This window comes from Struthio camelus, chromosome 7 (assembly GCF_040807025.1).
Source record: "Struthio camelus isolate bStrCam1 chromosome 7, bStrCam1.hap1, whole genome shotgun sequence".
In the NCBI taxonomy this organism is placed as follows: Eukaryota; Metazoa; Chordata; class Aves; order Struthioniformes; family Struthionidae; genus Struthio; species Struthio camelus.
Window position 1 is genome coordinate 161,918 of NC_090948.1, and position 25,372 is coordinate 187,289.

Sequence of the window (25,372 nt, forward strand, 5' to 3'; positions counted from 1 at the left end):
AGGTTGATGAAATTTGAATTTATACAGTGGCATGAAACGTATTTTTATTTTGCACTTTTTTCCTTACCTGGTAATTCCTACTGTTCTATATGCTTTTTGATTTTCACTAGTACGTGAGCTGACTCTTTGGAGTACACATCACCCACAGTGACTCACAAATATTTTCTTGCCTGGATGCTGCAGAAAAACAGGAAAATATCATTGCTTTCGTGGTCCTAATAATGCAACAAACAGTAAGAGCAGCTGAAAAATGAATAAAGTTAAGCCCGAGAGATGCTCATTCTGCTTCTGAATGCATTTCTTACAAGAACCTGGGCAAAGAATAACTTACAGGAGGAAAGTAGTTACACCCGTGACAGCACACAAGTAAATCAATGAGTAAAGCGCTGTCCGAGAAGAGACAGAAGACTGATACTTCCAACCAAACATTTTTTAGGGTACAGAGTCAGCACTAAGATAAGCTTTTATGGACGTATTTCAACAATGTTTCACTTACTTACAAAAATAAAACTGTTCTTAACTTTATAGTATTTCAATGAAGTTGCTTTGCAGAGACACTTGTCAAAGGCTTTTAGAAATCTATGTTAAGTTATGCCCATCAAGACACCTTTATCTACAGTTTTATTACTTCTCGCAGAGAACTATCAGGTTTCTTCTTACAAAAACTCTAATCTGATCCTCTTACGGCTCCCGTGAAGAAACACTGTGCAACCAGCAGAGGCTTATCACCAAGTGTTAAGCCAAAAGCTAGATAATAATTATTACGTGTCGTACAAATCTCAGGAGGGTTTACACCTTTTTTTCAGGCATGGAGAATCCTTGTAAGTAGATGCAAGAGATGAGGAAGAGGGGGGAAAAAACGTCAAGAGGGTGTCATGCTCCGCTTTCCCACAGCCCCAGAAGAACGAGGCCAGTGAAGCTCTTATCAATTAGCCTGATGCTTGCAGGGGTCCGAAGACCAATTTCACTCTGGCAGCGACTACTCACAGTAACAACGCTTTGTAGCCTTCGAGATAACTAGACTCAGGAAAGCTGGAGCTCAGAAGCACAGGGAGCGTGCAGAGGCAGGCAGCGGTCAGACGACGCATATGGAGCACCTCCACGGGGATACAGGCTGACTCAACGATTGTCAGGGGCTCATCGTTCCCTGCAGCTTGGCAGCTGCTCCTCATCCGTAAGTCGCAGAAAGGGAAACCAGGCCGCGACCGCTCTGACTTACTGCGGAGCCCTGGGGAGAGCACAGCCCGGCCTCAGCCGCACCTCTGGCAGGAGGCCCGCGCCCCGCTGCCGGCGGACGCGCTAGCGCGTCCCCCTCTGCCACCTCCCCAGCGCCGCGACCGGCAGCAGCTCCGGCTCCGGCTTCTCGGCCCGGCCGGGCCCCGCCGCCGCCGCCCCACGGGCCCCGCCCCGCCCCGCGGCCGGACAGCAGCCTGGCCACGGCGGCAAGGGAGCGGGCCCCGGGCGGCCCCAGCAGCCGGCACCACTCACCGGCCCACGCGCCGCCGCCCCCGCCGCCGCCGCCGCCGCCTGCGTCGCTTCCGGCGCGGCCCGCGCTCCTGCACCCCATTGGCCGCGGCAGCCCCGCGAGGCGGGACCTGCGCGCGGCCCGCGGTCCCGCCCGGCAGCGGCGTCCCGGCGATGGCAACAGCGAAGCGCCGCCGAACGCCGGCTGCGCCCCGCCCTCGCCGCCAGCGGGGCTGTTGTCCGCTTCTGAGTGTAAGCGCGGCTGAGCAGCCGTTCACGCTGTGCCGGGGCTGGACGAAAGCTGCTGCGCTGCCCTGGGGCAGCTGTGTCCATGCAGCGGTTGCGGCAGCACTTCCGCTCAGCGCGCGCCGCTCCCGCGGCCCCAGCGGCGCCCCCTCCGCCCCCGCCGCAGCCTCCTCAGCGCCCCCCCCCCGCCGCCGCCTCCCCCTCAGGGCGGCCCATCCCCGCCCCCCCCGCCGCCCCGTCAGCGCCCCTTCCCCTCCCCCCCCCGCCGCCCCCTCAGCGCGGCCCCTCCCCCCTCCGCCGCCGACGCGTGAGTTTCGCCCGTGCCGTTTTTCTGCCCCCGCGGCGCCGCCCGCCCGCCCGCCGCTCCCGGGGACGCCGCGGGCGGCAGATGGCGGAGGCTCGGGTGCGGTGGGGCCTCCCGTGACTGCCCAGCACTGGTGTCAGCAGCGCGGGCAAAGGGAACGCCCAGGGAAGTGAGTTCTCAGTGCAGTTTGCAGGTGTGAGGGCCCTCTGGCGAGAGGCGCTAGTGGCGGCGTGTGTGCCGCCCCGCCGGAGCCTCGGCGTGGCGCGCTGCAGCAGCACCGCGGCTGCTCGTGAGCCCTTCTTCCAGCGCTTACGCTATGCGAAAACAGAGCGGCTTGCTGAAGAAGTGGCGCCGGATGAAGCAGGCAAGTGCAGGCAGCCCAGCAAGCCTGCGCCAGACCGCTCCTTTCCCTGTAAACCTGCGGAGTTCAGCGGCGGTTACAGTAGCGCGCACAAACATAACAGCGGCCCTTGTGCTTTGTCCCTGCAGCTACAGCCGCTTCTGGAAAGCTTCAGGGTGCCTCGTTTAGATTGGCCTTGGCTTTCCATGTGTTTTCTTGCCGAGCAGAAGGGCAGAGCGATCCCAGAATGTTACGTTACAGCCTCAGGATGTCTCTTCACCAGAAACAAAAATACAGCTCTGTGCTGAAAGCAAGAGGCAGCACTCCAAGGGCTCTTTCAGACAGCAAGAATAAAGACACTGGCTGGTATTCGTTGCCAGCACGACGGCAGCCTGACAACCGCACAGAGGCAGCTTAGCTAAGAACTGGGAGCGCAGCCTAACGCACACAGCTGCTGACAATGCCCTTCATTACCTTTCTGTAGCTCTGCTCCTGTTCTGTAGTCCTAAATTGCATCTTTCACTTTGACAGTGCAGAAATAGACTTGCTGCCTCAGAGCAGGATGCACGAGACAGATGGGTGCCGACAGGATGCTGCCAGCGGAGCAATAGCACCCCGCTGTCTCGGCCCTTTGCCGTGGATTACGTACGCTGCCCCAGTCGATGCCGAAGGACCATCCTAATATGCCTTTCTAGCACTCCAGCAGATCACTTTCTGCAGCATTTGGGGCTTCACCAACACACAAGCCAGACAAAATACCCCTTCTGTATATCTGGCATATATTCTCCTAATTCTCCTAGTTGCTGCATCTAAGAGTGAGTTTTGCCTTGTTTATGGCATCATCGCATTGCTGCCTGCTACTCAGTGTCTAATATCATGCAGCTCCCACATCCTGTCTTGCAGCACTGCTGTAGCCAGTTACGCCCCAAGGTTTATATTTGTACATTTGATTTTGATTTCCCAGTTACAGTACTTTGCACTTGCTGATATTGTGGACCGTTACGTTACGATAGCTTACTAAGGATAGTTTTCCAAACTTGCTTCTGAAACTGTCCCAGGAGATGATAAGAGAAGCTTCACTGAAGTGACAAATTTTGCCTATATTGCCTTAACCTCTGCGTATGCTTAGAGGGAGCATCGACAGGTGGCAGAGAGACCTGTGGGATTCCTGTTGTGGTAGGTAGGCTAAAAAGGCTTTGGAAGTCTGTACAGAACTTGTGAGAACTGGGGAGAATTTTAACTGGGCCGTTTGAATCCAGTCACTACAATTTGCTTAACGAGATGTCTAAAATTCTACATTTAGAAAATCTATATATTCTGTATATAACCAGATATACAAAAGTAAGCCTCTTCTACACAAGGTGAGTTGTCGGCATGGTTAATTCAGACGCCGGGCGTACTTGCTAAGCGCTACAGGAATGTGCACTCTGATCAGGAGACAAGCGGGCAGCGAGGGAAGGCACGCTTATGCTAGTTTTATCTCAGCCAGTTCGGTTTATCGCAGCAGCTAGATCTGACCGTGCAGCCTTTAGCTTATGTAGCTGCCCCAGAGAGTCTGCAGGATCCTTGATGGGTTTGTGCAGACCACCAAAGGCAGCATGCCGTGTTTACTGCTGCTATCAAAGCTAGTGTGACCACTTAGTTGGGAACAGGCAGGCATAATTCCCGTGTTCACCCCTCCCACGGCATCCCCAGTTGCTTCAGCTGCTGTACCACTGACAGCCAGTCACTGCCACCAGGCAGACTGACATCAGTGTAACACTAACAGGGATTTGGAACGGGTGATCCTGCAGATCCGTCCACTGGTGATGACTACACAAACCTAGCCAGGACGACTGAATCAGATGTTAGCTACACCTTGCCTTGCAGTCCTGCTGTTCTAATATTTTCTACAGTTACCTATTTTTTGTAATGACTTTACCAGAGATGGTGAAAGTTTGGCTGAATAGAGCATGTCGATCGCAATTGTTCCAACCCCATGAGATTTCACAAACTGCGCATTTTCCCAGTGAGGACAGCAAAATCTCTTTTACTGCCTTTCCGAGGGCTGGGCCTCAAATTATTCTTGTGATCCAAACAAGCCCCTTTAGCATCTGTCCCGATCTCACCCTCCATTTTTTCTTCCCATGGCCAAGAGACAAGAAAAAAGATTCGGCTGATCCTAGAGTGAATGTGCTACAGCAGAAATAGAGGGTCAACTGTATTTTGCTTTTCCTGCTGGTTCATTTTGTTAGACATGAAGGTAGGTTTGAAGGTGAGTTACGACCTTGCAGCCTTACGTGACACTGGGCAGAAGAGCTAAGGCCATACCATCATATCATCCTGACTTGTTGACCGACTCATTTCGTATCATATTGCAAACAACTGTGAAGCTGTAAATCTCCCACCCCGATCTGGACTTTGAGACTCATTCTCCAGTGACCCTCTGCATGTAGGTTTGTCCCATTACACGTACCTTGGTGCTGTGCCTCGTGCGCCACGATTAGGAGTTATTCTGAAGTCAGGGTGGCAGGGCCATAACAGCTGCTGAGACACTTGCAGTGAGAATGTTACGCTGCAAAACCTTTATTGGAAGTGAAGAGGTTCATAACAGTAGATGGAGACAGGTGCAGCTGTGATGCAGCTGTGGCAGTGACGGGGGCAGGGCATGATACGGCCCTTGCCTGGTGCGTGACATGACATATGCTGTGCTGAAGGTTGTTGTGGTTGAGGCCGCGCTCCCCTGACACCCTGCCTCTTGCTAGGACCTCTTGCTTGATAGCCCTCACCAGATAGGTGGGAAGACTTACCTACCCTGCCCTGAGCGATTTGGAGAACTTGCTGCGATTTTCTGACTGTGCTCAGCACAGACGGATGTCTGTGTGTGCCGAGGGCTATCGGCATGATGGCTGACTCTGTTCTTAAAGCATTTTTTGCCTCTGCCCTGAACGCAGTGTTCCCCATCTGCAAGTGACAAGTAACTGAAGGCTTTGTTTTGGCCTGCCTGGGGCGACTGATCAGCAACTTACAGTGATACACCATCTCTTGCTGCCATGTATGTGACGGGCTTGAAATTTGGTGTGCCTTAGGGAGACGGTGGGTGATGCAAGTTGCTCAACTTTGGGATTCACAGGGCAGTGTCAACAGGGCAGTTATGCCCCCCCGACACTGCATCAGATTATGAAATGCACAGGCTCTTAGGACCCAGGGGTCATAGCGTTATCTCACCTCTACCACAGCTTTATCTGTTTTCATTGAGCACTTTTGCCCCTTTGCGGAAAAAATAGTGAAAAGGGTATTGGAAAAAGTATTTTAGCAAATAGGATGTGCCAAATACGTATGTGTTGGAGCTACTGAAACATGCAAGGGCAAGAGAAAGGAGTGAGAGTTTCTGTAGTCACAGCACTTGCACTGCAAGTGACAGGCACTGGTCTGTGAAGCACCACACGCTGTGCCACGCACAGTACAGGCAAATCTTTGTAACAGAAACTTGTCAGAACGCTCTTTTGACATGTTGATTCTGTGAACTCTGAGATAAACATACTTATTTTACGCTTGGGGAAATGAGCACACAAAAGGCCCTGGTTTGTGAAATATATTTCAGGTGCTTCTAAGGGTCTACAACTGAGAAGAGATGTTATTACTCTTTTGGCAGAAGGTTATTATAGCAGAGTCCTGGCACTGATCAGGAAAATAGCAGTGATTAAGTGGAGAGAAGATAAATAGCAATTAGAAAGACGATCACAGTTTTTGAATGTGAACCACAGTTCAAGATCAAGGCATTCCTCATGCATAATCTCCCACCATGAACTGCCTATGGCAGTGTTACAGTCTTACATCCCTGTGGTGCACAGTGACACCGTATGGGTTCAGAGTGGTGAGAAGAACGTGGGGTTCAGTGATTTTCACTGACAGGTTATGTTAGCTGTGAAAGTACAAGGATGGTGGAAAAACCAGCAGCAGAAAAAAGGTGTACAGAAAACGGTTCTGAAATAACAGCTGTCAGTGGTTCTCTAGCAATTTGTTTGAAAATGTTGCACGTTTTCACTGATGAGTAGGTAATTGAATAGTGAATGAAAGCAGGTGACTCCAGACTGGAAGTAGCACCCAAATAGGCTAAGATGTATTTAGAACTTAAAGTGATCTTAACAAACTGAAGAAATGTCTTCATAAGAATAGGAAGCAATACATACAGATGCAAAGCATTGCTCTTGGGTAGGAATAGGGAGCTATACAAATAGGGAGAGAGAACAGGTAGCTAACAGTCAAGTGGATTATAAACTGAACACCACAGAATGCTTGAGGCTGGAAAGGACCTCTGGAGATCATCTCATCCAAGCCTCCTGCTCAAGCAAGGTCACCTGGAGCAGGTTGTCCAGAATTGCGTCCAGATGACTCTTGAGTATCTCCAAGGATGGAGACTCCACAACCTCTCTGGGAAACCTGTTCCAGCGTTCGGGCACCCTCACAGTAAAGAAGTTTTTCCTTATGTTCAGATAGAGCTTCCTGTGCTTCAGTGTGTGCCCGTTGCCTCTTGTCCTGTCACTGGGCACCACTGACAAGAGTCTGGCCCCATCCTCTTGACACCCCCCCTTCAGATACTTATATGCATAAGCTCTCCCCTCAGTCTTCTCTTCTCTAGACTGAAGAGTCCCTGCTCTCTCAGCCTTTCCTCACATGAGAGACGCTGCAGTCCCTTGACACGTTATCATACTGCTGCAGAAAAACAAATTCAGTACTGGGATGTAAGACTAGGACTGTCCTATGTAAGGCAGGAATAGTGCTTTTGCTATACTTGGCACAGGCAAGATCTCTACTGAAATAACAGGTCCAGTCTAGCAACTGCACTTTAAGCTTCTACAGGAACAGGGATGGTAGAAGGTCTAGAAAACATAATGACTGAGGAAAGATAAAAGGAATGGATTTTTTTAGCTCCCATATATACTAATATAAAACTGAACATAAAGATTAATAAAAATACAAATTTATATATATATTTATATATATATATATATATATAAAAACACTGAAGTGAGAGACAGCAGTTTTTAATGTATCTAAAACATTTCTTCCAACAGTAAAGGAATAAAACATTCTTTACATCCAATGGATATAGGGTAGGAAATAACCATCTTACATTGCAACAAAGGCCACTGAGGTTTAGACGTTAGGGAAGAACATAAACAAGATGACAAAGTAGATACTGACATAAATTGCCATAGGGAATTGTGGACTCTACACCCACATCCATGTGGTATGGCACGGCTGCAGCTGAACGTGCCTTAGGACAGGATAAACCAGGTTACAGGCAAGGTTCTTTCCTGTTCCATTTCCTATGGCAAGGAAATGCTGGAAGAGGCAAATACATGCACAAGAATATGGCATGTTGGAGGGGAGGAATATGAGAGAAAGAAAACTACAAGGGTAAGATGATGTATTCTTATAGCACTTCCATGTATTCACAATTCTTAGAATGAACGCATTTTTGTAATTCCCTGATTGAACTATCACAATAATCCAGAAAACAGAGATGCTAGTTCCTTCTCATTCAAGCCGCATCCTGCCGCACTAGGCAGCATGAGGTCTGGCAAGTTTGTGCAAACAGCCCCTGGATCAATGTAGTTACTGGCACCTCTACGTTATTTCCCAGATTCCACAAATTAGCGGCATGAGTGGACACGTGACATATTCTATGTGCGTTCTGCTAAAATCTCTGGAAAGGCACACTACAGGTAGAACGAGAATCCACTTATATCTAAAATAAAAACTTGTTGCTCTACTGGTACCACCAGTCATATCTAACACCCAAGGATGCAGATGTATCCAAACTGACTTTGATGTGCTGCCCCAGAAGCAACAGACACGCTTGCACAGAAGTCTGTCCAAGCCAAGCCATGCAAAGAATCAGAATTAATTTTTCAGAATTACATATATGAAGTTACTCCCTGATTTGCATACTGTATATTGTCCATGTATTTGTTTTATCCAGGTTATTTCCTTTGATATCCCGACTAATTACAAATTTTTCAGTTTCTTTTTGTACAGTGCTGTTTACGTTTGTAATGATGAAAGGCAACAAAGTCATGCTAAGCACAGCGTAATTACAAAAGGAACCAAAACTTTTCCTCACAGGTAGGCCAGATTTCTCTGGTTTTCTCGCCTGCTACTAATTCTGCTGGAACACGTGACATTATATGGGCAGATTTTTCCCTATTTGAAGAAATCTAAGATCAATAATCAATCCTTTTCTAAAAAAGAGACGTAGTTTGACCATTGCTTGCAGGAATGATTGAGCAAGTTTTCCTAGCCTATGGGATTCAGCAGTCAGACTAGATAGTCAGAGTGATCCCCTTCAACTTTAAAACCAGTAAAATTACATCGTGGTCCCAGATACTGAGCCACAGGCAAGTAAAGTATTGCAGGAAACGTTAGCCTCTTGCTGTACCTACAGACTCCTAAAATAACTGCTTTTGCTCTTTAAGACTGTTCACGATGCTCTCTGAGGTACCATGTAGAATTTCGGCGGCTATCAGTTCAGTTCCAACCTAGAGCCGTGGCACAGTGTTTCCTGGCTTGCAGTATCCTAACCCTGTTTGACTAGGGAATACTATATTCAGGCCTGCTTCTACAAGGAAAGATGAGAAAGGAAATTGCCTTGACAAACAGCTGTAAAATTCAGTTTATTTCAGCAGGTAGGACACTTGAAAATTACTTAGCTTCACATAACACTATTGCTAATACAGTGATTAAAAGCAGGCAACTTCAACTGCATATCTGTATGTGAAAAGACATACAAAAGTAAGAGTCAAAAACTGACACAAACGCATGGTTGCCATGTAACAAGGACAGCTCAGAGGTGATTGCCAGACACGTCTACTCACAAAACAACAATTCAGGCCCCTGGGAGACTTCACTAGACAAATTATTCCATATTTTAAATGTTCACTTAGTGAGGTACTTCTCTAATGGCAAGCTGCATAAACACAGCTCCAAATCCTAGGATTGAACTTCACTCCTCTCTCCGTGCTCCTTGGGTTAGAGAGCCCTCTTAGTTTCTGGGAACATGGAATAATCATTTACGCTTCCTCTGTTCCTCATACATAAAACACCTCCTGGCAGAGATGAGTTTCACTGCAATGAGGTTTGCAGATTGTACACAAGGAGAATTAGGGGTGTGAGAGGCCACGTGACAAGCTAGTCATGTGGCTTACTCCAAGAACAGAAGGCACATAGATACCATAGGCAGAGTAAAAGAACCTGAGGAGAAAAGTCCATGATCTGGATCATATCCTGAACGTATTACTACACTTACAGAATTTTAAGTACAGGCCCCATCTATCTGAATCCCTTCAGAAGCAGAGACTAGACAGTATTAGAATCAGCAAAAGACAGCCAGCCAGATCACCTCTGTAACTTCTTTCCTCAGTCAGTGCCACCTTGAATGGGAAAAAGAAGTCAAATGGCAGTTTCCAGTATGTCTTGGGCTGGCCACGTGGAGGTTCTGGCCATTCTGTCATGTCCGTGAAGGTAACAACAGTTGTCAAAGGCACCATGCTCGTGCTTAGGAACTGTAACAAAAAGGAAAGCACAGAGAGTTCAGCATACCTGACATAAGACACGTCTTCTAGCTTAGTTCTCTAACGGCCACTCAAAATAGCTGGTGTGCTCCATCAGCAGTTGCTTGTATCCTCTTCTGCATATTGTTTCCATCAATCATGGATGGTACAGAGAAACATCTGAGCGGGGAAAAAGGAAGCCCACTACCTTCATGGTAGTGCCCTTCCCCATTTTTAAGATGGAAACCTGTGAGAGCTTTTACCAAAAGGCAACACAAAAGATTAAGGACTGTTTTGACCCTGTAGTGAGCATGGGAGCTGTGGACTCCATACTGCCAGATGAAATGCAAATGGTGAGAACACCTTGAGGAATGCATTTGTTATAAGATAGGTAAACATCTCTCCCCTTCATATATTTGCCAGTGGAGACCCACTGTGGATGACTGGCAGGCAAGATGTCCTTAGGATAGTGGGAGTTAACCTTTCCAGCTACAACTTTTACTGCAGTAGCTCCTCCTTCCCAAAATTGATACTCAGCAGGTAAGTCCAGGGCACAGGGCTCAGGAAAGATCAGTGGTTACTCGGCATTATGTCTTCCACACCTCCAAAATGGAAATAGTCATTCAAGCTCTGCTAGAGTAAGCCTTCTAGTCAGGGGAATGGCATATCAGCTAGTTGATTACACAAACAGAAGCAATGCAAGCATTATTTTTTATAACATTTGAGACGAGATCACTTGGCCCTTTGAACATGCAATTGCTGCCAGAAACAGGGCTGCCAGAATGGTTTGATCAATAAAGCCGGGATCCAATGCATCTATAAATTTCTCTTTCACAGTTCAGAATATTATTTCAGAAAGGAGACAAAGATCGGTAGATCAGTCGCTAAAGACGGAGCAGGGGACTGGAATTCTACAGTAGTCTACAGACGACTGTAAGGCACAGATAACGCGTGCGCTCCTTGAATTCTGTGGAGTTTCATGGCTAGCTTGGGCTGATCTAAAATCATGCTACTGCTGAAAGAGCAGCTCACTCCCACTCCTTCTCTGCTTTGCACTGATAACCTCATGAGAGGGAGTCTACTTGCAGGATGCCTCCTTTTGCACCTCCACTGCCTTAAACCCATCTACATCATGACCTCATTCACTTTCCTGAGAACATGACAGCAATCTGAGTGCTGGAACAGGTTTCCCAGAGAGGCTGTGGAGTCTCCATCCTTGGAAATATTCAGAAGCTGTCTGGACACAATCCTGGGCAACGTGCTCTAGAGGACCCTGCTTGAGGTTGGACTAGATGATCTCCAGAGGTCCCTTCCAACGTCAGATTCTGTCAGATTCTGTCAGATTGACTGCCTTGGGGCAAAGTGGTGCAGGAAGCATTTGGAAAAGCTCACAGACAGAATTCACAAGTCTCACGAGAAAAACACTGAGGTTCCTGATGGATATAAGTTCTCTAATCAATGAGTAAACACATAGTAGACAGAGTTGCCTTTGTCAGCAAGAAGCCTCAAAACGATTCTAGCTTTGTCTCTTGACCTTCAAACTCAGCAATCCCTTCTTCCACAGCTGGGAGAAGGCAGCCGCAAGCACCTTCCAGCGTCTTCCTGTGTAGCTCTACGTAATTTAGGACTGTCTTGTATTTTCACAAAGTCCAAATACAACTGTGATCAGATGTTGTGAATAGGTGTAAAAACAAACAAACCAAAAACCAGGATCTCCTTCCTGGGTTCTGTGTATTCTAGTTAGTCACTAAGGCAACTCTCCAGTGATACGGCGTGGTACTGGCAAGTTTTTCCTCTCTAAAGACTGGAGAGTTCTGTGATACAGAATCTGTAGGCAAAAATTAGGAAGTGACCTCATTTAAAAGTAAAACAATATAGAAGCAAGCATTGGTGACCTCACTGGTTTGTTTACAAATGGCTGCAAATGCACCTGCTGAGTCTAGTACTCACTGGTACCTTTCTTCATAAAAGTATCCTGAAACCGAGGTTATGTAAGTATTCGATTATGGCCCTAGGTTAGGGATCATAGAAGCCTTTTCCCCTGTACTTCTGAGGAAGTCGTTCTTCAGTATCTAGATGAAGAAAATAAGCCCATCTTGTAAACCTTTTCTCTTCTTTTTTCTTGGGAAGCAATTTTTAACATGGATCAGTTTTGAGATACGGGTCACAGAGTAACTGCACAAATGGTTGCATCAGCATAAGCAAGGGGAAAGCAAACTGCCCCACAACGTTAGAAACAATAGGCCAGAACTTAATCTGCCTTCGCTACCAAAGGTTTTGTGTGAGTTTTCTTGCACTTTTGTAGCCAAGGTCCCTGTCATGTGTATCAGGAGATCCTAGATGGCTCTGAAATCAGTCACAGCTAGAAGCAGGTTCTCATCCATTGCTAGAGATGCTTATGACAGATTTATGTTCCAGCTCCCTGACTTTGGTGTCTGCAGTTCAGACAGCACCTATAGGAGTGAATTTTCTTTTCCTGCCTCGTGTCTGTTTGAACGTGCATCTGGCCACTGCTTCGGCCTCCTCTCACTTTCACACATCAGCATTTGACACTGGCACCACTGTTGGCTTACAGTGCCAAAAATCCTGTTCCCAAGATTGATATAAAGGCAATTTTTAAGACCGTTAGTGCCAGCCAAAATGTCTTTACTGACAATTTGTGGATTGCCACTAATGAAGTCAGTACTGATTTTAATGGTGTTTTCTTTTTCTTGCTGCCATAAACTTGCTTTCTTATCATTTGCTTTGCAACATACTTTCCAGCCCTAAAGTAATTAGCATCAGTTGCTCAAGCAGATGAAATTTGGGTCTCATAGTTCTTGACTGGCTAATCCTTACCGAGGGATAGGCACTCTGTGCTCTTATTAGGAATGCAGATCTCCCCTCAGAGAGAAGCTATGTCGATGGAGCCATATAACAGCTCATATTTAGAAGCTATCCCGGGGGTAAGTTTGCTTCTGGGCAACATGGTTTACAAGGGGAACGTTCGCCTACTATATTCTTTTCACACATGTTGCAATAAGGGAGGAAGAAGAGGTACCATGAGACATCCAACCAAGGAATATAAAATCTTTTTCGGACTGAGTCTGAAGTTCAAAGAGTAGCAGCAGATCAGACATGTCATATCTCACTGTCATGAGAGCACCATGGAAAGGTGTCAGCAGCTCCCTGTTAAAGCCCTTGCACAGAAGTAAGCTTGAAATATTTGTGCAGCCCAACAGATTTACCATCTCAGAAATCCATCCTCGCACCAAAAACTGCGGATCCACTGACACACACTTGAAGAACAGCATTCATTCTCCTTCTTCACAGTCATCTTAGCACCACCTTCCTGCTGACATCCTGTAATCTGCTCTTAGAAACCTGCTTTCTGGCTCACAATCTTTCCCCCTAGTTCTAGGGCTCTACTGCCTTTCAGCATTAAGCTCTTCCCCAGCTACCCATTGGTGATTTCAGAACCACTAAAGGAACAGAAATATCTTCTTGCACAGATTATCAGCAGGCTATGGAGCCTGTGAAATACAAGTCAAATCGAATGCTGTATCAAGGCTCTAAGAGACAACAAGATAAACATGCAGTTATTGAACTTTTTTAACTACGACCCTTATGGAGCATAATTAGGTGCTTCAAGTTTGAGTCCTTAAGTGGCAGGAGGCGTTCTGGGGCTGGAATGAAGGTACCTTTTCCAGTTGTCCAGCTCACTGAGGACAGTACTAGTAAGACCATAAAACTACCTTCCTCTATGGAGCCGTTAAATACAAACCCTTGCCATTGCAGCCAAACCACTGGTAAAATTCAGTAAGCCTCAGCTCAGTAACATCAAGACCATTTGATCCTTTGCTTCTTAAATAACTTGTGAATCCCATTTAACGACCTCTGTGCATGAGAGACGGGTTTGTAATTCCATACCTTTAGCGGCTGACACTGATAAAAGTACCGTGCACCCAGCATTTGAGCTTGTGGGTTGGACAGGAGGCCCTCCTTACTCCACAATATCTGGATCTCCAGGGTCACAGGAACCATGCAACAAGCAGTACAATTCACAGCCTGAAAATAAAATGGACCCCAGACATTTTAATGTAATGGTTTAAAGGTGACAAAAGACCACTAAGGTCATAAAATGTAATGTTTCGCGTAGCACGGATCACAGAACCTCAACCAGTCACTTCAGTACCAGCCCCATAACTTCTGGTCAGTTCTTTGTTTATTTTTAGAGCTATGTCTGCCTTATTGACATCTTATTTCTGAACAGAATTTGTCTTAGATCTACCTCTTAGATTTTGTGTTTTGTCAGTCCTTCTCCCGATAGATCAAAACAGAAATCTCCTCCCACACAAGCACTTGAATTGCAAGCTCTTAACTTTAGTTGGGCAATATATAAATAACCATAAAACCCAGAAAATCACAAAGGATGATTCATTCAGGCAAGTCAACGGTTAAACAAATTCAAGTAGTAACATAATAATATAAGCATCAAAATAATGACAAGGGGAAAGGCAGCATTAGTTCTAGAAGACTGTCAGAGACTTGGTAGTACAACACTGAATTCCGTATTAAACTCTTTTTGCCCATTTAAATGGCTGCAACATGATTGAAGAGATATTAAATTTGTCAGTTCCTTGTTTATTTAGTAAAAGGTGACTATCCTAATAATGTGAACCACAATAAGGAAGACTGTTTATGGGTATTAAGACTAATGAAAGTCAGTGGGGATCATCACACAAAGACAGTATGCCCAGAGGAAGCAGCTGTTTCTTTTTCCTTGACCACTCTCTCTAAAGTAATAGAGATAGAAAAAGGGAAAAATATTCTCAGCTGCTTTCTTTGCATTCATATTACCTGTACACTGCAGTTCTGAATCAGAATGGTGGTCCACTCTTCTGCCCGAGCTGAATGAGCACTGCCGATTATAGCAAGGTCCTCTGCTCTGCTCATCCCCTGGAGTGCCTTATATAACTTCTGCTGGATGTGACTACAGTCACTTTCTTGCAATAGTTGGGATAGGCTGGAAACGAGAAAGCACCTGCTTTGACAAAGTGGCAAAGAGAAAGGAGATCAATCTCAAGAGAAAACATCCTTCCTCAGTAATGAAGGTTTTGCAGCATTTTCTGCTCTTGTAATGAGTCAACAGAATAATTATGGAAGTATCAGTACTGAATGGACAAAGTTCCAAGCCTCTCTGAAATGAGAAGGGAGAAGAAGAATGTGGCAGGATAACAAACGATGAGGAAAACTAACAGCTCTTTAACCATCTTACCACCTTGGGGGAGGGATAACTGCCCCGTCACCAACAAAAAAATGATCCAAATTATCAAAAACAAAAAAAATTACTTTTCAACGTTCCATTATAATTCACTCCTGAAATACAAACTCTAATCTTGCTCTGAAACAAAGTTTCCCAGATCTTCACTATGTCCAAATTGTTCTACAGGTCTCCCATTCCTCTGATACGCACGTCTTTTTAGAAGTATGTGAAAGATCTGTAGAATTCAACTGGCTACCTTGAGGAAGGACCTAGGCTCCACAGCAGTGAGAGGGATGCTATGGGAAAAAGTGGCAAGTGAGTCCACGCCTTTCAAACGTGCTAGGGAGGGTGACTGCAGAGAGCGTTCTTACCTGAGCTTGCATCCTGTCCTTATGTTTCTACCAAACTGCACTGTGTGCCTGAGGAACTGTGAGCAACTTCCATCAGCCTGGCTCTGTAAAATGGTCATCTGACAGATGTCAAGAAGCACGTCAAGAAGCCAACAAAAGCATAATCAGACACCCCAGCTTGTACTTTGCATTCCTCCTACACCACACATTTCTCCTTAACCCTAGCGGAGGGCTGTGATTCAGTCCTGACTGAAAGGCCTGCCAAACGCTGCAATTGTAATACTGAAGTACAATCTCAAAAGTCCAGACAGTACAGTATCAGAAGTCAATAAACCCAGTGACAAGGAAAACGTGAAAGCAGAAAGGATACATGCTGCCTGGCACCACTGTTTGCAATCAACAGCGGTGCTCCAGTGATGTAGCCAGGGTTTCCACTTCGAGGCAAGGTGCGAGAAAGAGTCCTGGTCTACAAAGAGGCAAAAGGGAGAACCAAGGCAGGAGAGAATGTTACAAGGAAAGAGGAAAACATTACCAGTCAGATCCATTCATCCCTTAAGAAACAAACTCACATTCTCAGACAATATAAACGTAACTCATTTTTGGAACAACTGGACTTTATGCACTACTAAAACCTCCATTATTTGTTTCCAAATCCTCCTTACTTGGCAAGTTCATCTCCAGTCCAGGAGCTAGCAAACTAAATGTCACTGCCCTGAAACGTGGGCACTACCAGGACAATTCTTGAGACATCAAATTCATACTGCTCAGCATTTCTCCCGAAGGAAGCGAACATGTCAGTCTGGGCAGCTCCACAGTCAGGGCGATGATCTGCAGAACAAACCCTGCCTTGACCCTGACTCTGAATGGCAGATTCCACCTCTACGTTGTTTTATGAGGAGAACCTCTGGGTATAACTTCAGCAGGGTTCCACAGTCCAGTTAGCAGTCCCTGAGGTCACCCTTTACCCCACGTTACATTGCACCTATGGGAGAAGGTTGGTATGAACTTCAATGTACCATAGTATTTCCCAGATTTCCACCCCTTACCAAGTAATTCCTATTCACGCTACAAGGGCAAGGCTAATAAATATCTGGAATTACTATAGCAAATTTGTTCACAAACACTGAACATCTCGGATACAGCGCTAGCCAGCTCCAACCCTGTCCTTCACAAGACCATGCCGGTGACCCTGATCTCATCCTCCCCACTCCACCCCCCCACAAAAAAACAGGGCAGAACAGAATAGCCAATTGCAAATTGCACAAGAGACAAGCTTGCAATAAGCCTGAATCTTTCTACTTACATGGTTTACCTGAGATCAGAACAGCGCTCCCTCTTCCTTCCACTGCCAGCCCTGTTTTCCAGGGAGCTGGTACTGTCATGACACTGCCCTAATCTTTATTATTACAGGCTTGGTAAGGGCTCAAGGAATATGGGGGCACTGACCCAGAAGCGCAAAGTGAAATGCTGCTGCAGAGAAGATCCTGAGTTCCCAGTGATGTTGGTGACTTTGAACTGGACAGACACACTTTGAATCCCATGGGTGCTGTTGAATTCTATCTCATAGATCACCTGAAAGTCCAAAACAAAGGGGAATCAGAGAGGTGGTGGAGTCTCCTTCGCTGGAGATATTCAAAAGCCGTCTGGATGTGATCCTGGGCAATATGCTCTAGGTGACCCTGCTTGAGCAGGGAGGTTGGACTAGATGATCTCCAGAGGTCCCTTCCAACCTAAACGATTCTGTGATTCTGTGAATCGGAGACAGAGTCAAGTAATGGGGCAATGGCCTTAAACTAGAGCTGAGCTGCCCTAAAGAAAGAAGATTCAGATACCTCAGAAACAACGTTGGTACATGTGTTGTCTTTCATGTGGGGAGCTCCAGGGGGTGTGACTGGGGTGATCTTTACCTGGAGGTGGTAAAGCATACTAAAAGTTAGCAATTGCTTAAAAGGAGCGTGTCTTTCTTGCTCTTTTCCATTGCTTTTCCATCCAAATCAGATTTCACCTTCCTGTTGTAGCTGTGATCTGGGGACATACGTGCCAGATTCCCATTTTTTTCTGAAAGAGCACAACCTGCCCATCTGACTCCAACCCTATCCATGCCCTTCATTTTAAAACACATCTTGCCTTATATCCCTAGGGTTTTTTCTAAAAACAATGCCACACTTTCTTTCAAAAAATCTTGCTTCAGACACAGATCATTCTCATTCTCCCAAGTTCCCAACCCATGGACCTTACTATGAATACATAAGAGTCCAGATACACTTTATTTCAGAAACAGAGATTATTTCCATTGGCAAAAGTAACTGACCTGCATGGACTGCATAATGGCGTCATTAATTGGAACCTGGGGAAAACAAACAACCAACAGATTTTCTGGGTTTGCACGTGCTCAAAGTCATAAGGCTATCACTAAGCAGAGCCTAGATACTATGTTGATAACAATGACTCAGTTGATTACAAGTTCCATACGTTTGGAATATATTTGTGATCTAGAATTCACAAACATGCTTCAGAGAAAGCCCTTCTAGAACTAGAGAAGACAACTTTTATTCCTGGCCCTGCTAATGACCTGCTGTATGCAGATACTTTGAAATATCAGCATCTGTGGTCCACTCCCGCAGCTCCCCCTTCTGGGATCAACTCATTTCTTCAGCTTCCGTTTAAGAAAAAGTAAGGTTTTTGCTTCAGTGGCAAAGCAAGCCCCGAAAACATGAGTTAAATTCCATCACTGCAATACTCCCTACTACATTTCCGTGGCTATAGAAAAATACCTGTTAAATTAAAGTACCTGTTAAATGCATTAAGAACTTGTTAATAACTGAAATTTATTGGAAAGTAGTTTGCAGTGCAGGATTATCACTGAGCAGGGACATTTCTAACAGGATTGCTGGTAAGAAGGCCATAATAATCAGGAGATCGGGGCACTTCATACCAGATCACCTTTAGTTTACCAATTAGCTGAAGCTGCAATGGAAGGCAATGGAAAAATCAAGCAAATGAGATGTTGACCAAAAGCAAAAAAATGACATACACCTTTAGCACTGTGAAGTCACGGTAATAAGAGGCAGCATCCAGGGCAGGGTCAGTGATGCAGCTCTTGCTCAAGTTGGCAAAAAACCGAGTACAGCTTGTGCTTTTACTGTCCAGGAAACCTGAGTTAAAAGATGACAACAGACATGAGAAAACAGACGCAAACCACCCTAAGAAATGCTTTCTTCTTTACTAACCAGCAGGATTTCCATCAACACAAAGTCCACTGGCTCCCATCCTTACTGGCTGTCTAAGAGTGCTCAGTACAGATGACGAATCAAAGTAGGTTAGGATTGGATCACCAGCCTGAAAACATAATTTGGAGAAATTACAGACAAAGTGACTCTGGAAAACTAAGGCCAAATGCAAGGTGAGGCATCGGGGCAGAGAGACAAATTTATACATCTCCTTTGTATAGAGCCACTTTTGTCTCGAGCATTGTCCAAAGTTTAAAATACAACACAACTAATCAGAAACTCTCTTTGTGCAGCAAGGAAGGGAAAGAACAGAGCAACAATACGGACTATAGGGTAGAAAATTTATACACGAAGAATCTTTCAATCTGCGCTCATGAGGCTTCATTACAAATAGCTGTAGCAAAGGTGTATTTTCAAACCGGTTGCTATGGTTTTTCAACTCACCCGGTAAAAGGCAGAGAAGGATGGCTGGGCTTGTGCTGGTGTTAAGAATGAGTGTCTGCCATACTTTTCTGAAAACTTCAAAAAGTCAGATTCTTTGATATGCTGTGGCTGTTGGAAATAGTTCAGGTTTGCTAGAGTTGAAATGAGAAAAAAATATCCACCAACATCAATTTATTAGAAAAGATATATCTAAGAAAAAGTAAGCATTGTGCCAATGTTTTTTAAAGGGACAACTTTGGCAATTATAAGCTCTGTAGTGCCTTATGTTAAGTAATCTTTAGTAAAGCGGCTAAAAGACTAATATGAGCTATAAACAGGATGCTCTCGGGAGGACTAGTCTATAGTGTTTCAAGGGAAACAGGTGTTAACAAACAGAGGACACCTTCTAAAAGCACTAAAACTGCTGAAGGCACCTATCTTAACGTATGCTCTAATTTCTGTAAGACGCTTGAGTTAGACTCCTATGACATTTTAATGACAAAACATTACTAATATGTGAATTCAGTAAAAGCAACATTAAATGGATTCAAAATACTTAGGGTTGATAAACCTTAAAGTTAGCATGAATAGAGAACAGGCATACTAACAAGACAGGCTTTCTGTTGGTATCCCACAGTGACCTCTTCCTGCTCGCTCTAGTGGTATTTAATATTGTTATTAATGTTAAAAGCTATTAAGTTATTACTGCTAAAACAAAAAGTCATAAAATGGCAGATGATTAAGGACATACTATATAGACTCATCCTGATGAACTCCTTTGAACAATAAGTATTTTAATATGTCCAAATGCAAAGTCTTACATCTACATTCAAGGGTTACAGGTCATACTGTCCTTCAATTATCAAAGCCTAATACTTGATAATGCAGACCAACAATACTGTAAGTAAAAACAACTTTTTCAAACACTTCCATAATGCAAAATATACTTGAGAACTGGATGAAAAAGCCAGCAAAACTTATGATACTCAAACTGCTTAACTTTTAAGAGAAAAGACTGAAATATGACCTTCTCATAGTGTAAAGTTGGCTCAAGAAAGCACACTAGCTAGGCTAGTGCAAGGCTATTTAAGTTAGTCGAAAAAGGAAAAAAAGAATTGACAGCTGGTGCTGAAATCAAGCAAACATAAAAAAGAAAAAATAAACAAGGAAAACAAGAAAAAAAAGGTCAGGCTAGTGGATAATGGTTCCTGTGGCTTTAAAATGCACTCATATTAGTTCCTCCGCTGATGTGGAAGCAGAAGTAGCAGCAATATTCTCCTAAGACCTGTAAAGAGTTTACATATACTTATGAAACAGAAATACCTTTAAAAGTACTGTATGTATTCTGAAAATATCCAATATTTCCAGCTGTCCCTGGGAAATGATTCTCTTCTCTCGGTGAACTGTCAGTTGAATCAGCAGGACAGCCTGATTCAACCAGACAGCAGTTCACTCCCTCCCTGTCCCTGCTAAGGATGTACTGAGCAGTCGAACTGTCCCTTTTGGAGTCAGTACAGCATCTAAAAGCATCTTAATGTGAAGATAACGTGACAAATGTGAAACTCCACCCTTAGCGTAAGGCTATGAAAAGGCAATACTGGCCTTTTCCAAAAATGGCAAAATGAAGAAATTGGCCACAGATGGCACAAAGGAAGGAGAACACTCGCTGCAATGAGCTAGCAAGGTTGGAGGAACAACAGAGTTGTGAATAACTGCCAGACAGAGAACAACAGCATGTTAAAGCAGAAAAATAAAGCCAATGAAGGATGGTAATATCCAGAAAACAGGCAAGGAAGATGACTGAATGAAGCAAAGGATGTTTTACACTTCAGTTTTACACTTCCAAGACAGCTGAAGTAGAGTGCTGTCATCAAGAGAGAATGAGGACAGTCATGGAGAGAGCCATCAGTGGCAAGCAGAAAAAGAAAAGATTTCATCTTAGAAGTATCAAAGAGGAATTACTAAGACTTGAACGTTATTACCCTGGTATCTGCTAGCAATGGTTTCAATGAGATGCAGTCAATTTGTGCACCATCATCTATTTGTTATCCACTAAGATAACTAGTGATCCTAACCAGAAAACCATTGTACGTTACATCAAGGAATTAGTGATCTACATGACAGTTAACCTGGGCAGGTGCAGGCCTGTACTGTATCGTGCTATGCTGCGTGTATGGCTTGGCCTTCAGGCCTGTGTTGTGCTGCATATATCCCTTGGCCGCAGGATAAACTTAGCTGGCTAATTGTAACGAAGAAGGCAACTGAAGGCAGTTCCCACTTGGCACTGGTGATTACACCACCTGCATGTCCTTGTCTTTATAAAAAGACACAGCAGTAAGTTCTCATGTGAACCTCTTCTTTGCTTGACAGTAGAAATGATGAACAGAATAGTTTTCTTTTAAGGAAAATCCTATGAGAGCTCGAAAGACCAAAGTGTTGGGCAGTCTTTCTGTGGACAGGATCTACTTGGTGTAGATCATCTACTTGCTGCATCCTGATCAGAGGGCCATTTGATGATGCACAGCTTTGGGTTTCCAGCATCTGAAGGGATGTAAGATTATGTGTACTGATCTTCTTTTTCCTTATAGTGTTAACTCCAATAAATGGCATCTTAAGTGATGCTTTACGGAGACTGAGCACCTTCCTTATTGGCATCACAATGAACCAGCACCTCTTGGTGCAAAACAACAATTCATTAGTTTCAGAGACTGGTCCCACTTGCCCTCCTCTGGGAGGTCTCTGGAGCAAGCTTGATTACACTTCTGGCAGTGGCAGCCCCTGTCACCATCCATGCTGGAAAGGCTTCTCCCGCAGTCAATTGATGGGAGCATAACTGTCTGTATGCTTCCTTGGGGGAGGACTAAAGGGGAGCAGGCTGCTTCTAGCAGAAAACTTTAGCATCCTTCAGCTCATCCCAGACAGACTCTTTCCCTAGACGTTCTTCTGAAAACAAGCATGGGGAAAAAAAGGCTGAGAGCAGTGAATTCATTTTTTCCTGGATGTACTACATCTAACGTACATGAGCAATCAAATGTTTAGGGCTTGTTCAGTAGGCCTAATCATGTGACAGGTAAAGGCCCAAATATTAAACAAGCGCATGTCTAAACAGTCAGAAGAATTTGGTGCCATTGATCTGGACTGATGGTCCTTTCTTTGGGCAAAGAGGTGGAAGAGATTACAGATCCAGAATCCTTCTAATCTTATTTTTAATGATACTGTGAGTGGCAAGGGAAAGGGATAAAATTTAGCTACTTCCAAGATGCACGCTGGAACGGCACTGATGGCACTGTCAGTAGCTGTGTAGCCCTCATCAAAACTCTTCTCTCTGAGACCTACTGAAAATGGGAATGGCTAAAATGCTATTACTGCTGCCTGTCATACCACTCACCTCTTGTTTCTTTGTTCTTCCCCGTATGCGAAACATTCAGGTAACACCTGTGAAGAGCTGAGAGCAGGACCAGATAAGAGGAAAATAGCCCTGCTTTGAGTAGACTTGGACCAGATGACCTCCTGAACCCCTCCCAACCTAAATTATTCTACGTTTTTATGATACAGTTCAGGAGTAGATGGGACGGTGGGTCAAAACTCTTAGACAAAAGATGCAGAAAAGAAAACAGTAAGTGTATAAACATGAGATCCTAATGAACCCTGATGAATGCCCAAGAGTGGGTTCCAACTCTATGCATAGTAAAACAAGTGAGGTATCTCCGATACAGAAGCAGTTGATACAAGCTGATTTTTGTTTAGCCAGAGAGAGACCCTACTCTTAAACCGAGCACAAAACTCGTTCTTTTTGTGTGTCTTCAGTGGTGGGATCCCGATTCACTATGGTCTCTCAGGGACTACAGCAGCCCAAATAGTTAGTAACAATTATAACATACACCTGTAAAAAGAGATTCCCTAAGCAGAGGCAATCTATGAATTCAGTGCATGGAAAGCAGGGTGACTTACAGTCATCCGGCCGCACACAGAAGAGCAGAGCACGTCCACCAGGGGCAGTGACGATGTCAGTAGGATAAGGGGTGTTAGATCTGAATATGAGCGACTTTTCCACGCACACCTGGCTGGCAGACCACAAGCAGACTGTTAACGAGGCTGTTCCTGCATAGTTTCTTATTTTATATTACTAAATGCCCGCAAAAGATCACAGCGTTCCTTTCCATCTGCTAACATAAGTTATTGTGCAACTGCACTGATAACCAGAAAGCAACCCTCTCCACCGCAGTAATTTTGTGGATACTATCTATTCGTATATCCAGAAACCGCTCTTAATGTCCCGGAACAAGAAGTAGTAACGGAATTGAGCGCCCGCATGTTACAGCTCCCCTTGGTCCTTCCCCCAGCGGCGGCCGGCGGGGGGGAGCCCGGCCCCGCCCCCCGCCCCGCCCTCCAGCGGCCCCGCCCTCCAGCGGCCCCGCCCCGCCCCGCCCCCGATACGGCCCCGCCCACCTGCTGCTGCCGCCGGCCGGGCGGGGCGAGGCGGCGGCTCCGGGGTCGCGCAGGCCGCCGGCGCCGCCCGCGGCGGGGCGGGGGCGCGGGGCGGCCCCGGGCGGGGCGGCGGGGCTGCAGGCGGGCAGCGGCGCCAGCAGCAGGGCCAGCAGCAGCCCCCGGGCCGCGCTCATGGCGTCGCCTTGTCGCTAAGGAGCGCGGCCGCCGCCCCTCCGGCCGGGCCGGGCAGCTGAGGCGCGGGGCGGCGCCGCGCATGCGCGGCAGCCCTCGGCGCCCGCCCCGGGCCGAGGGGCCGGGCCGCCCCCCGCCGTGACGCGATGCGGTCGGCGGCGGAGCTGGGGGTCGCGGGCGCCGCTGGGCAGCCGGCGGCTCGCTGCCGGGGGCGGCGGCCGCGGGAGCGGCGGGCGGCAGAGGCGCTGGCGAGGACGCCTGGCTTCAGCGGGGCAGGGAGCGGGCTTGGCTGCTGCCCCGCGCGGCCGGGCAGCGGGAGCCTGCTGCTCTCCTCCCGCAGGCGCGTAGGCAGCCCACGCGGCGGGCTGCAGCCCTGGGATGACATCCACGGGCCCGTGCAGCTCTGAGCGTTACAGCGCGAACTTGATGCGTACCTACTGTTTTAAAAGTGTCCTTTCATAGCGAGCTTTTCTATGCTATTTCTTAGTAGAATGAGACGCTTCCTTATAGGTATGCAGCGGTTAATTTGCTGCTTTTTTACTTTTTTAGCATGCTTAACAAGTTAATTCCAGATAAATGTAGATACTGGGTGTTGAAAAAAAAATAGAAAGTATCGAATGTTAATGTACTCGTGTTGTGGTCTAACAATTGCCTTAGAGCAGTTGTGTATACCCTGAAAATGACAAAGGCTGTTCTGCTCTCATTGACACATCAAAAGTTGAATAAGTCTCTCAGTTGTCTCTTTTTTGTGATGCCTAACAGTGGATCATGTGGTCAGTGTGGCTGCCTGGAGAGAAACACGTTTCACTTATGCTAGACATTTTATTACAAGCGTTTCAGATAGGGGAGGACTGTTAATTCTGACATCATGAAAATTCTCACACAAATGCCGGAGCTTAATTAAAGTTACATAGGGGCTAATGCCTGGCTGAATTTGGCTTGTAAAGTTAAGTTTTTTTAATTGAAGACATTTTTGGAGGTACTTTGGGGGAGGTTCTTTTTCCTACAATGTTTAGTTGAACTCTGAAACTCATTGCCCCAGAATATCAAAAATACCAAAAATCTACGTAGGTTCAAAGAGTGTTTAGACAAATTCATGACGGAAAACACATCAAAGATTTTTAAACACACAGGTACTGTAAGTGGGTCAGATGTTCAAGGTTGCTAGGCATGAGCTGTTGGAAGCTTAGGGAGTATACCAAGGAAATATCACAATGAGCTTTCCCTGCTCCAAACTCTTCAGCTTCTACTATTCACCTCTGTCAAAGGAGGGGTAATTGGCTAGACCTTGATCTGCTCTGGTATGTTCTTAGAGTGTTCAGTAAATATTAGATCTTCATCGGAAGCGGAGAGGGAGGAGAAACAGGGTAAGCCATTATTTTGTCGGCAAGAAGTAGTGGCAGCATAGACAACAGATGCACTGTGTCATCTGATATCTCTTTATCATGTCCTGTCTCCTACTCCCCCTAAAATATGTCCTTCCGCTCCCCAGAAGATTTACTATTCCAGTGATTTGGTTAAGAGTGCTTTGTAGGAACCTACCGTAAAAATTTAAGTCCAAATAGATTGATCTAAATTCTTCATCGACAACTAAGAACGGAAATTAAATGAATAC

The 25,372-nt window shown here is 45.8% G+C and overlaps 2 protein-coding genes across 33 annotated transcripts in view; both read right to left on the reverse strand.

Annotated features, from left to right (window-relative positions):
* The window catches only part of ALDH18A1 (aldehyde dehydrogenase 18 family member A1), a 34,782-nt gene extending 32,600 nt beyond the window's left edge, over positions 1-2,182 (reverse strand). For 6 of the 31 annotated variants that reach the window (XM_068951287.1, XM_068951315.1, XM_068951307.1 and 3 more), the window contains exons 1-3: positions 1,489-1,541; positions 988-1,228; positions 68-177 (exon numbers count right to left, since the gene is read on the reverse strand). The gene's annotated coding sequence lies outside the window, so the exon portion shown is untranslated. Of the gene's footprint in view, positions 1-67; positions 178-765; positions 819-987; positions 1,229-1,488; positions 1,607-2,034 lie in introns of those variants that run through there. The other 25 variants (XM_068951318.1, XM_068951309.1, XM_068951281.1 and 22 more) reach the window with 12 other exon arrangements.
* A 6,801-nt stretch (positions 2,183-8,983) lies between these two features.
* On the reverse strand, positions 8,984-23,621 carry TCTN3 (tectonic family member 3). Of its 2 annotated transcripts, XM_068951265.1 has the most exons (13): positions 23,587-23,621; positions 23,089-23,201; positions 19,159-19,289; positions 18,715-18,823; positions 18,521-18,639; positions 17,796-17,831; positions 17,317-17,391; positions 16,931-17,056; positions 15,855-15,950; positions 15,506-15,603; positions 14,729-14,894; positions 13,799-13,936; positions 8,984-9,901 (listed from the first exon to the last, which is right to left on the reverse strand). In XM_068951265.1, exons 4-13 carry the CDS (start codon positions 18,752-18,754, stop codon positions 9,683-9,685), a joined length of 1,113 nt encoding a protein of 370 aa, XP_068807366.1. In that variant the 5' UTR covers positions 18,755-18,823; positions 19,159-19,289; positions 23,089-23,201; positions 23,587-23,621; the 3' UTR covers positions 8,984-9,682. The 2 variants fall into 2 exon arrangements, with proteins under 2 accessions (XP_068807366.1, XP_068807365.1); XM_068951264.1 differs by lacking the exon at positions 23,587-23,621 and having other exon boundaries at positions 14,729-14,912; positions 23,089-23,488.
* Positions 23,622-25,372: the final 1,751 nt, after the last annotated feature.

Bases quoted from the DNA above. Each gene is read 5' to 3' on its own strand.
- TCTN3 (XM_068951264.1), bottom strand. From the start codon at position 18,754: ATGGGAGCCAGTGGACTTTGTGTTGATGGAAATCCTGCTG. The intron at 17,832-18,520 runs GTGTATGTCATT...TGTTTTCCCCAG, and splicing joins GTGACTTCACAGTGCTAAAG to GTTCCAATTAATGACGCCAT. The intron at 17,392-17,795 runs GTCAGTTACTTT...TACCACCTCCAG, and splicing joins CCATTATGCAGTCCATGCAG to GTAAAGATCACCCCAGTCAC.